At 41.8% G+C, this 12,881-nt stretch overlaps 1 protein-coding gene across 5 annotated transcripts in view; it reads left to right on the top strand.

Moving 5' to 3' along the window:
• Window positions 1-12,881, top strand: part of FNDC3A (fibronectin type III domain containing 3A) — a 3,267,883-nt gene that overhangs the window by 1,375,607 nt on the left and 1,879,395 nt on the right. For all 5 annotated transcript variants that reach the window (XM_044073165.1, XM_044073164.1, XM_044073166.1 and 2 more), the window contains one exon: window positions 3,999-4,227. In XM_044073165.1, the coding sequence (XP_043929100.1) occupies window positions 3,999-4,227 (229 nt within the window). The remainder of the gene's footprint in view (window positions 1-3,998; window positions 4,228-12,881) is intronic.

Below are 12,881 nucleotides of genomic sequence, written 5' to 3'. Positions count from 1 at the left end.
AGGGAAAGACTGCCCAAAGCACATGGACAGATCAAGAATCACATCTGTATGTCAATGTCCTGGAGATGAGCAGTACTTCTAGCGTTGCAATACTTTCAGGACTCTCTTCCTCTAGGGACAATTGCAATACAGATAGACAACATGTCAGTGGTCTGGTATCTGAACAAACAAAGCGGGACCAATTCTTATCCCCTTTGCCAAGAAGCCCTCAGAGTATGGCAGTGGGCACTTTCATCCCAGCGCTTTCTGTTGGCAACGCACATCCCGGGCAAATCCAACGTAATAGCGGACAGACTGAGCAGTGCAATCTTGTTGCCCCACGAATGGTCCCTCAAACAAAAGATTGTGGACAGGATCTTCCGCAAATGGGGCCAACCTTCCTGCGACCTCTTTGCCAGTCACATCAACAACAAATGAAGAAGCTATTTTGCCCTAATTCCCACGCCAGGTCACTCCTAGAGGGGTGCTCTTGTCCACGATTGAACCCCGGGTCTCCTTTATGCATTTCCACTAATTCCCCTGATATCCAAATTCTTACAGAAAGCAAAGTCGCTGGGACGGACAATCATCCTCATAGCCCCTCATTGGCCTTGGCAGATTTGGTTCCCGTTTCTTTGCCATCATTTTCTGGAAGATCCATGGATCCTGGACCCAGTTCTGGATTTGACACATCCATCAAGGGATCTTCATCCGTCATTGCAGACACTGAAGCTAACTGCTTGGCTGCTCCAATTCCCTGCATAGCCAAGCTCTATAATCTTTCCCATGACACTAGCCAGATTTTGTTGGCTTCCTACAAACCTTCCACCAGAAAATTGTAAGTGGAAGAGATTTTCCATTTGGACTTCTTCCCACAACATTGACCCTTATCAAGCCACATTGTCTTCTGTCTTACAATTCTTGAGAGAAATCTTCAACAAAGGAGCAGCGGCAACTACGGTACGAATACAATTAGCTGCTATATCTAATTTCCATCTAGGAATTGATGGTTTGAATATTGTGGCTCACCAGTTGTCTAAGGCTTTTCTAAAAGGTTCCTTTCACATAAGGCCTCCAGTGAAGACACCTTATTCCCCCTGGAATTTTAATTTTATGTTATCTTGTATCATTCTTCCCCCCTTTGAGCCTGCATCATCTTGTGAACTAAAATTCTTGTCATGGAAAACTATCTTCTTAGTAGCTGTCACTTCAGCCCGTAGAGTGTCGGAGCGCCAAGCCCTTTCCGTCAAGCCCTCTTACATGGTCTTCCATACTGACAGAGTATCTCTCAGGACTAATCCATCCTTTCTGCCCAAAGTATGTTCTGAGGTTAACATTAATCAAGTCATTCAGTTGCCTATTTTCTTCCCTAATCATACCAACAAATTGGAATATATGTTGCATAAACTCGATGTTCATAGACAACTTAGATTTTATTTGGACAGAACCAAAGACATTAGGAAATCAGATCAGCTCTTTTTGTCCTTTTTCTGAGACCAGGAAAGGTAAACCAGTTGCTAAAACAACCCTGTCTAAGTGTCTGTCAGATTGCATCACCTATACATATGCTTGTCATAATATGTCCATGTCTAGTAAGGTAAAGGCTCATTCAACCAAAGCAGTTCCTACCTCGTCAGCCTTTCAAGCCAAATTGCCTTTGGATAACATCTGTGCAGCAGCCACCTGGTCTAAACCTCACACTTTTATAACTCATTGCAAAGTGGATGAGGCCTCCAGGGACAGGGTTTCATTTGGTTCTACGGTTCTGCAGAGTGTACTTCCGTGAGCCCCGTGAGCCACCCAAGATCAGGGTGCTAGGGACGCTACCCATCAGTGATGAATGAACGGCGAGATTGAACAACTTCACATAAATAAGTTATGTACTCACCATAACGTTCCATCTTGCTTTCATTCTCACGTTCCTCCCTCCTTCCCCCTCCTGGCTGACAGTTGACCTGGAGGCTGTCTTCATCCTGGTTTTTCAATGCGTATTCATTCCTAGGCAGAATAATTATTGTACTATTATATGGTACGCAGCAAACAAGATCTGAGGTAATTCCAGCAGTGCATTATGGGATAAGGGGTGGGGTCTCGAGCTACTGGAGAACTTTGAGCTTGCTAGTCGGCCATGTTGGAGCCGAGGATCGGCTCCGAACCCATCAGTGATGAATGAAGGCGAGATGGAACAACTCACATGGAATGTTATGGTGAGTGCATAACTTCTTTTTCAGCCCTTACTTAATTTACGATTGTGTAAATTATGATGTTTTAACAACGTTATTTGATTAACAAATGTTTTAAGTGTTTTAAAATATATTTGAAAGGTTTTTAGGGTGTGCTTTGGATCAGTGGTGGTGGTGTTAAGGCGATTGTGATTTTAATTAATTTTCTTTAACTGATTGATGGGTAGTTATATATAAAGGGGGTGTGCTATTGTTTGACTCATTCTGAAGATGTCCATTCTATTTTGTGGATGAACATGCTCAATAAATTGTCTTGGTCAATTTATTTGATGTTGAATCGTATTTTGGAACTCTGCTCCTGGCGTATTTTTTAGTTTGGGGTCCATATCTACCCATACTTAAGACAATTGCCTAATCCATGCATCATCTTCAGCAAAACGTCTGATAACCATGCAAATCACAATGGATTGTTTCTAGAAGGTGGGTTTCACCCTCAGTGTGTAGAAGTCGCAACTAACTCTTCACCAGGGTTACCTTTTGGGGGCAGACCTAGACTTGGTACAACAGAAGACCTTTCTACGTGAGAACTAGCTTTTGTCCCTCTCAAAAGTACGTCATGCACCATCTGTGCAGCAAACAGACCACTACTGCAAGGAATTTATAAGGTTCCCAGCTTACATGGCTTCTTGTATTCTAATGGTTCCATTTGTAAAAGTGCACAAGGAAATTAGAATGGTCCCTTAAAAGAAAAAAAAATTGCTGGTCCCAAAACCAGCAGTCTCTAGAAGCACCAATTCCCCTCCTACCATGCTTGAAAAGAACAACTTTAGTGGGAGGAGAGTGTCATAGCCAGTCCAGGAGCCCGCTTCCAGTTCGCAGAAATGATCCAAACCCTAAATGCAGACAGCTCAAGTATGGCTTGAGGAACACACCTAGGACAAGTCCAACGTGCCTAGAATAAACACCAGGCAGCTCCACACATCAGTGAAAGGAGGTGATGGCAGTTAGTTTGGCCTTGAAAGCTTATTGAGAAAGACCTAATACCAGAGAGCAATAAAGATACTAATGGAATGTTCTACAGTGATATGGTATGTAAACAGGGAGGAAGTCATTCCTACGCCCTGGCTACCTGTCAGTTTAGTTAAGATGCTGCATTAGAGTTAGTTTTACAAAACGTTTATTTTTATTTCTAAGCGTAAATTTCATTTTAAGGATAGTAATGATAGCATGTCTGGGTCTGCAGTTGCTTTGGTATTTGCAGTCTCAAAGGACAGACCCACTTTTTAAGTTTCAGAATAATCTGTTGCAGTATGTTTAGACAGTTAAACAGAACTAGGTAAATGTCTTTCTTATCTCAATGAAGCGGAGTATCCTTTCCTTCTTGTAACCTATTTGAGTGACGCATTTTTTACAAGCAAGCAAGACGTGCAAGAGACTTATTCCTTAAAAGTATTAATTTTTTTTGTATATTGTTTTCATTTTGTATATCTCTAACTGTGATTACATAATCATTTCAAGGTGTTGTGTAAAATAAAACTGTTTTTTAATCGTAACAGGGCTAATAAGAAAATACTGCCATTTTGGCTACCATGTTTATGATTTTATTAATCACCTTGAAAAACAACCTTTCATTTATTGTACTTGTACTATTTTGAATTGTGTTGCAGACTGCATTACTTTACATAAAAGCTTTAAGTGATCAAAACCATATCTGTTAAGTTATTGTGCGAAGGAATGTTGACATTTTAGGCTGGATGCATAAAACATGACCAGTGCTGTTTGCTTTAAGAAGTCTTAATTTGAACTAATAGTGGCTTTTTGTCCTGAGCTGTGCAGGTTATTGAAGACAATGGTGTTCGACGAGTACTAGTGATACCACAAGCACCAGAATTCCACCCTAGTAATCACCCATCAGTGCATCCTACGTTGCCTGGCTTCATTCCTCTTCCATCAATGCTGCCTGCTCCTCATCAAAGACCTGTGTACTCACCAGTGACAGGAGCCACCGATCTTGCTTCACAGTACATCCCACAGTACCATGTGCCGTACACATATGGAGATCAGGGTAAGGAATTTTATATGCACATTCTCAAATATTTTTGACATAGTTGAGTTATATATTCTGACACATTGCTGTGGAATTTACTTGCAAGTACCTTAAGTGATATGATGTTTTAGGCTGATTAATCTATGCTACCAGCACTAATTGTATTTTTGGTCAGTTTGGCTACTGTCCCTCCACTGAAGTAATTACATAGGATATAAGAAAAGAGACCCCATAGCAGTTGATTTCAGGTAAAAGGCACTACAAAACCTATTCCAACCAGGTTCTTAAAAAATGCAACCAGATTCTTAAGCAAAAATAATACATTGTGTATCATAAGGCAAAGTAGCACACACGCATGCCTGTATGTCTGTGTTTGTGTGTGTGTGCGTGCATTAATGTGAATTCCCAAAAAATAAAGAATATCTCCATCCTTTCATTCGCTTTAACACTTTTAAGAGTTCTTTTTCACTCCAGACTTGATAACAGATCTGATTAGAAGATGTCAGTCTTCAGTAACCTCTAGCACTTTACAACACAGCCATTACAACCACTCGACAGATAAAACTTTCTCACTCTGTCCCACACTTCCTTTCCTATCATGCATCTGTCTCTGTCTTCTCTCTTTTTCTGTCCCCCTCTTCTCTCCACCAAGTTGTTCTGTACTAGTCGGAAAAAATGACCCTATCTGCATCGAAAGAAACCTGTTTGGTTTGTGCTTCTTTGTCGAAACGCAATATGTATTTTTCTCTTCTCTTTCATTATTTGACATTGTGAGGACTTTCATTTGGTGTCTTTTCTCTCGATTTCTGCCTCAGCTATTTCATATAAGACTGTCCTGGCTATGTCTTTCCTTTCAAAGTCCTTATTCTTGTTTCAGAATTGAGTTTGTGATCAGGCCATTCTACTTGCTGATGGCTGCCTTTATTGCCTCTGGTTCCTATATGGTTTCAATTTACTGCATTTGTCTTGGCTTCAGTGAAACTTTTAACCATACTTGTAGGAGGGCACTTGCAGGCCTTCTTGGTTAACAACACTTTGTCCATTGTACAAGTGTAGTGACATTCTTATTAACCTCTGGGTTCCACTTACAGTTTGGATATATACAGTGTTCTCAAACTTACTCCTTTTCTATAAAAAAAAAAAAAAAAAAAAAAATGCCAAATAAAGTGTTGTCAAAAAATAAACTTTCTTCAGGGGCACCGCCTCCATTCTCTGTGACAGCTGCTTTTAGCTGTATTAGTCAGGGCAGTCTTATCTCAAACTCATCAAGAAATCTTCTCTTCTTTCATTGGGTAGTACAGTGAAAATTCCATCCCATCTGTAATAGTTTTCAGTCTATTAATCACACTTTTATAGGTGATCAGGCCCCATCTCTTCAGTCCATATCCAAAATGCCAATTCATGTAGCCAATCTCCTGTTTATCTTAGTACTGAGTATGATAAAGTATGATAGCCTGGTGGAAGCTCTTCACTGATTATAGGTTAGGTAACATAATGTGTCCTGTTCTTTCAGCTCTGATTCTCTGTAGAACCTCATTCTTTATAGCATCATTGTCTCCCACACTGGCTGCCAACTCCAGCAGCAGCTCTACCAGCATTGCTGCTATCCTTACCAACATTAGATCCTCTAACATAGTGTTTTCTGCTGTTGATGCTTCTGACATGGTACTTTTTACTGTAGTCATTCCATTGCATATTTACACTGTCTTGGCGCCAGTGTTTTTGACACCAGCATTCCTGGCATCAGTGTTCCCATTGTGCAACCCTCTAGCACTGGATCTGGTATTTGGGATTTCCAGTTCTGGAACCAAACCACCATCCAGTATGCTATTTATCCAATGTTGGTGGTTCAAGCATTGGTTAATCAATGTGTACACCAGTTGTAATACAAATACCCTTCCAGGAATCTCTTTGCAGTACATTTTACTATCTGTGATGCCTCCATTCAGACTTCACACCTACAGCTGTCTCTTCAAGTCTCTCACTTAACATAGCCCAGGATCCCACCCCCTCCATTTTAAAAAAGGGCTTTGAAGTTCCCTAAAACAGAGCCTCCAAAAAACAGCCCTAGAAAGGGTCTAGATGAAGCAAACCACTTTGTTTCCTCCCATAGACCGTCTCACAGAGGACCCTGATGAAGAATAAAGGGCCAGCTTCTCCTCCAGAATACCTCAGAATATGTTTACTGATGTGGGCTGGCCTTTGTACCCCTTTCCATCTTCTCAAAGGAAACGTCATGAAGTTTTCATCTTGCAACACCCCCCCCAAACCTCTTGTGTGGATCCCCTGTAGGTATTTTGAAAGACTGTACTAAAAGCGTTTGAGAAATCTCACAGTATCTTCTGTAACATTGACTACTTAACTGTTTTTTCAGCCTGTAGCCATAGCATTAGTAGTCCTGTACAAGACTCCTACACCATAGTTTTTCCTTCTGTCCACCAGCCAAGTGTCCAGATTAATGGATGTTTTACAAAGCACATGTTCATGTTTATCACTTTGCTGTTGTAGCATTTCAACTTTTTAACATACATGATGCATTTCCAAAGTAATGTGACGAATGAGATGCTTTACGTGTCAGAGAAAGTTCTGGAGGACTCACTGAAAAATAAGATCAAGACTTATTCTCATCTAATTTAGGCAACTTTGTGGTCCAAGTTAACTTTAATAAACGGAAGGTGCAGCAGAATCTGGCATTGCTATAGGCCAAGATTGTAGTGGCACTTGACTGACTTCACTGAAGGCTGTAAGGTGACCTTTTTAGAATGATCCTTCTGAGAACCACTTCAGTTTGAGCTTGGAGTCTTTCAGCACATTAAAACATGAAGGAAAAAAAACTCAGACCCTCACTGTGTCAGTGACATTTCTCCCTCCACAGTGTAGTTGTAATAAGTCAGAGGAAACAGCATTTCAGTAGATTTCAACATTGTCCACGGCAGCAGCAGGAGGATGTTGGGAAATGATAGACCCCTCAGTCTGGTTTCCAACAAGGTCATGGACTCCGAAGTTTGTTTGTTTGGTGCTCACTAGTAGGGTTAGGAAAGCCCCCATAGTAGACAGCAACAGACCTGATATGCCTTATGAGACTGTCTCACTGTGAAGACAGTGAGACAGTTAATTCTTCCTTCATTTTCAACGATTGAAAAATAATTTCCAAGAAATAGATGAATAAATAAGTGGGATGATTGTCACAGTTTGTACAACCCCTTTTTTCCTGTGTTGTTGTCATTTTTCTTGTCTGATGTTCCACCCCATTAGGAAAAAGAAGCAGCAAAGAAATGAGGTCTTAAAGCGCTTAAAAAATGAACCATCGATAGTGTCCCCTCCAGAACAGAAAGGCTTAGAATAAAGGAGCTCAAACCCATTCTAGATATCAGCTGCCTCTATGTCTTTATCTCAAAAGAAACCTGAGTGCTCTTGATGTAGCCAGTCTTTGTCAGGAGGAGACTGGATGTACTGTTTGAATTTCCTAGAAATCCACCATGTTTGAGTATCCATGGAGTCCAGGTTGTTTCTGCACTTTTCGGTCACAGAAAACCATTACCAGATTAGGACTCATCCTTTTGATCTCATGTCAGCCTCCAGGTTTCTCTTCAAGTCCATGTCAATACTTGTAGCTCACCAGGGGCTACAAGGAACCATAATATGACCCTACTTAATTAATGGCATCTCACTGCTTCATCTGAGGAAGATCTGGTTTACAGAAGGGAATCTCCGCTCATATTATTCTGGAAGTTCTGGGTCCCCTAGTTTTGTCTCTCACCTTTAGAGGGTGAACCTTGGATATGACAGTATTTTGAGGCTTTTTGTCCCAAGACAGGACATTATCTCTTCAACAGGTAGTTACCCCCATTCTCATTGCATAGCTTATTAAAGGAGGAACTTGTAACAAGGGTTTAGACCTTATGGCAACTTCTCTTTTCATAAGTACCTCACTCTAAGTTTCATATGATGGTTTTCCACTGAATGTTATGGGTCTGGTGGCCCCAACGTCTCTGTTTTCTTTCTCATTTAGTTGGAATTTTGAAAGTCTGTATGTTACACATGCAGTCTTGGTTGAACATGTCTAACATTCATCGAAGGATGCATTCCATCTCTAGGCTCCTCAAACTGCTGTGACCATTGATGTGTCTGCTTTGGAGTCAGGTTGAGTATTACAGTGGGCAGAGAACTCAGTGCATGTGGACACCTCAAAAGCTTCCAGTACTTATTTGTTATTCTTTCAGGGCTCCCTAAAACAAGAGCCCATCTCCATTCAGCTGGACTACATGGCAGTGGTCGGTATATTAAGTAACAAGAAGTAACTCATTTTTGTCAATTGGTTTGTGAAGCAGTGAAAAATGGCACAGTGCCATTAAGGCATATTGCTTTCTAATAGCAATGCTTATTCTAGGTAAAGGTAGTACTCTGGCTGACAAAATCATCTGCTGTTTCTTGAGGCATCATGAATGGACGCTGAACCACTCAGATGCAAAAAAAAAAAAATGGTTACCTATTATATTCTCGAAAGCCGACAATGTCGAATCAGACATTTTCGACACGAGAATAGCGAAAGTGCAGAACATCGAACGGGTAAATGGAAATCTCCATAAGGGGAGATTTCCATTTAGTTCAATGTAGTGCGGTCTTGGAGTTGGTATATTTAAGTAGTGGGGGGTGCAAAAGAGGCCCCCCTGCCTACACCCTTTAGATTTTCCTTTTTTTAAATTTTTTTCTGAACATTCGAAATTTTAATGGTTCGATCATTAAAGGTCGACCTTTAGTGATTCAAACCATTAATATTTCAATGTTCTAATATAGACCCCCAAAAAATATATATATCCGGGCTGCTCTTGTATGCGACTTTTTTACCTTACCAATATCAAGTGTCTTGTTTCATTTTCTTTCCTCTGTGAGGTCAGACAGTGGATGCCTTAGATTATTGGTGGCAAAATGGACCCCGATAAATATTTATACCAGTTTTGTCTGATGATGAAATTCAGCTGGAAAGCCAAACTCCTCATCGCCACTGTCGTTTTGATAACACTCTTCTGGCCTGTACAGACATAGTTGACTCTTCTCCAACCCTTTCTTCTCCAGAAGCCCATCCATCTTTGTCTCTTCTAGATGCTGCTCTCTTAATCTACAGGCTGTTAGCTTGGAGTCTTCAGTTTCTTTAATAACTAAAGATCTGACCTCTTTTCATAGGCTAGTTTGCATCACTCTGTCATCTCAGAAGCCTTCTACAATGCCAAATAATCTTGTAAGTATAAGTAGACCTATTCTGTCTGGGTAACCAACAGAGGCATAGACACTTTAACGGCACCTGTCCCCTTAGTCTTTTTGTATCTTCCTGAAATATTTGTCACTGGTCTTGGCTATTCCTTTAGCAAAATCTACGTAGCATCTCTTTCTAACCTATCTTCCTCTGTTTATCTTAAAGTTTATAAAATATTCTTATGTTGTACTATCTACTTAAGCACCAATTTGAGAGACACCTGCTGTTTGGGACATTTACGTTATCCTGGAATAGTTTACTCATCACCCCTTTGAAATTTCTGTTTCTGTGACTGTGTACTTCCCATCTTGGAAAACTGTTTTCTCAGGAATCATCATCTCAGCCAAAATAATCCACTTTATAAGCTCTTCTGCAAAACCTTAATTAATTTTCCATAGAAGTAACCTATCCTTAATGCTTGTGTGCTGCAGAATTTGTACAAGTCAATTTGCCCATTGCTTTTTTCTGAGTACTTAACAGGTTTTTATATGTAAACAGAATCAAATCTTTGTCGACACAGCATGTAATTTGGATTCCTTCCTAAATGGCTAGTGAGTTCTATTAAATTGGGTTGCAACAAACATTTGGAAGTCTCTTCCTGTAACCCTTCGGAATAATGCCATTGAAATAGCTTTGTTCACTGCCTTTTTCTGTAATGCTAATATCGATGATACATGCAGATGTGCAACTTGGTCTAACCTGAACACTTTTGTGAGGCAGTACAAGTGAGATATTTTTTCAGATCTAACTCTTCTTTTTGGACTATTGCCATCTGTGACGCCCGTGTCCAGGCCTAGCAATCAAAGAGCCTCAATCCTCACCACTAACACTAGTGAGGGGCGTCCATATAGGGAAGGGATAATAAGTACACACACAGTAAAGTACAGTTTCCCTTAAGAGCACACAGAGATCAGTCTGTCTAGGGCTGGTTTCCCCTTTCTCTCCAGGTCCCCAATAAGACTCCCCACTAGCACAGCTATAGGGTCCAGATCTCAGCCTAGCGGGCAAGCTAAATTCTCCAGCACCCTCTTTCCAACCAGTGCTTCGTGTCCCTGCCCAGGTAGCTGACACACACACACACGCTTTGAGATGAGTTTATACAACCACACAGACACTCCCGGGGTAGGCTGGTACAGGTCAAGCTGTGCCGCTTTTCTGCCCAGTCTAAAAGGTAGTACCAGCTGCCACCACCCACTAATATCAGCTACTCAAAGGTCCTTCTGAAAGGGTGTCCAGTTATTACTGTGCATTATTATCCAAATGGTAAGTGTGACTGGACAGTCAAGGCTTATTAGAATGACTTGGTGCAGTATCACTATATACATGCCATGTACTCTAGAGCTTAAATTAACTCTACATAAACCAGACACATTTGAAAGGTTTAAAAATATTTAATAAATAATAAAAACACAATACAATACTTCTTACTACACAGTGCTAGTCAAGAGTTCAGAGATCAGAGAGAAATGTTTAAAATAATACCGTAGAAAAGTTCTGACATCACAGAAAAACAAACTAGTCTAATCTTCCTATTTCCTAGCTATATCTAAGAGAAAACACAGATATTCATCGTGTTACACTGCTGCAGTCATTACACTTGAGTTATCCTACCGTCTGGTGGTCCCGTAGTTGGCCAGAGTTCCAAAGTCTTGGTCCGGCGTCAGTTGCTGTCACCTCCTCCCTGACGTCAGTGCGACAGGGGTATATAAGATGCAGCCAACGCCATTTTCTTCAGTCTTTCTTGCCGCGCAGTGCCTGAAGCAGAAGCAGTTCGCAAGTGCCGGTCGGCCGACTCCTGAGATTTTCATTCCGAATCCAGAACCGAAGTCTTCTAAAAAAGCTAAGTACCCCGTTGGGGAAACTTTTTCTTGCCTCAGACCGATGTCAGTAAAAGTTAATAACTGTATTTCTTGTGGGAAGCAAGTACCGCAAAAGGATTTCCACTCCTGTTGAATTCCATGCCTAGGCCCTGACCACGACGTCACTGGTTGTCGGCTTTGTGCTAGGTTTAACAAGCGCACTATTAAACGTCTGTTTGATTTTGCCCGACATTATTTTGGCAGAAAATTCAATTACACCATGCCGTCAGAAATTCCAATGACCACAATGCATAAAAAGGGCAAGAACAGGCATCTGAGGCCCAAAACTGATGACGAGGCCTCTTCTAGGCCGGTTCTCTGGTTTTCAGCGAGGCGCCTATGCAGCCCCTGACGACCGCTTCCACAGAACCACAGACCGCCTCTGACTCCCACGTGGAGCTGGCTGGGCCTTCAGATGCACTAGGTTTTCAGCTTTCCGATCCTAACCCAACAGAGGGAACTGAAGTAGCTGAGCAAACCACAGCTACAGAGGGTGTTTTCAGACCTACCCAGTTAACCATTAAACCCTCTGCTAAGTCTAAGCCCCCCCCTTAAAAGCAAAGAAACAGACACAACTCTCTCCAGGACAGGCTTCCATGCCTAAGAAACAAATGCTAAAAATTGCAGAGGAACTAATCACCCTGATAGGGGGTCCCATCCCCCTCCTGATAAAAGGCCTAGACAGGATGCAGACTATGAATCTTCTGACCAGGTGTCCATTTCCTCAGACTCTTCCTCAGACCTAGGATATTCTTTACCCCCTTATGAGGATTCTGATGCTGAGGAATCAATTCCATCAGCCTCTCCGCCTGAGGATTAATCCTTTGGGGAGACCTTACATACCGTGATGGAGCATTTCCATTGGGAAGGCCAGGATTACTCCGAATCCAATAAAAGGCTCAGAGACTTCCTTTTATTGCCTCAACACAGACCCCTTACTATCCCGCCAGTTTTAGATATTGTGGATGATGTGTACACTGAATCCAGTTTAAACCCTGACTCCTTACCCCCAGCCCCAGTTAATCCTGATAGATATTAGAGTCCCTGACTCTCACAAATTTCTGTACAAAAGCCCTGTTGCTGACCCTGAAATTATTTCTTAGGGACCCAAAGGGATTAAGGCCTCATCAGCAAAAAACCCAGATGTCCTTCAAGGATGCATCTGCAGTCCTAACAAACGGGTTGTCCTGGCCTCAGGCAGCCCTTCGGTCGGCCGGATTCCAAAGTCTGGGTCTGGCCTCGGCTGGTGTCGCACTTCACCCGACGTCATAGCTGCAGTTCTTTGGGTATAAAGGCATCAGCCGACGCCATTTTCCTCGGTCTTTCTTGCCGCGTGGCACCCGAAGCAGAAGCTGTTCGCAAGTGCCGGTCGGTCAGATCCAGAGATTACTACTACCGAAGACTTCTAAAAAGCGAAGTACCCCGTTGGGGACTCTTTCTTGCCTCAGCCGATGTCAGAAAAAGTGAATAACTGTTTAACTTGTGGGAAACAAATACCTCATAAAGACTTCCACTCTTACTGCCTACCTTGTTTAGGCCCAGACCACGACGTAGCAGCT

The sequence above is a fragment of the Protopterus annectens genome, chromosome 5.part1, assembly GCF_019279795.1.
Source record: "Protopterus annectens isolate FY-2018-M chromosome 5.part1, PAN1.0, whole genome shotgun sequence".
In the NCBI taxonomy this organism is placed as follows: domain Eukaryota; kingdom Metazoa; phylum Chordata; order Ceratodontiformes; family Protopteridae; genus Protopterus; species Protopterus annectens.
Note: the sequence above shows the minus strand (reverse complement) of the source record. Positions and strands in the feature narration are given on the sequence as shown.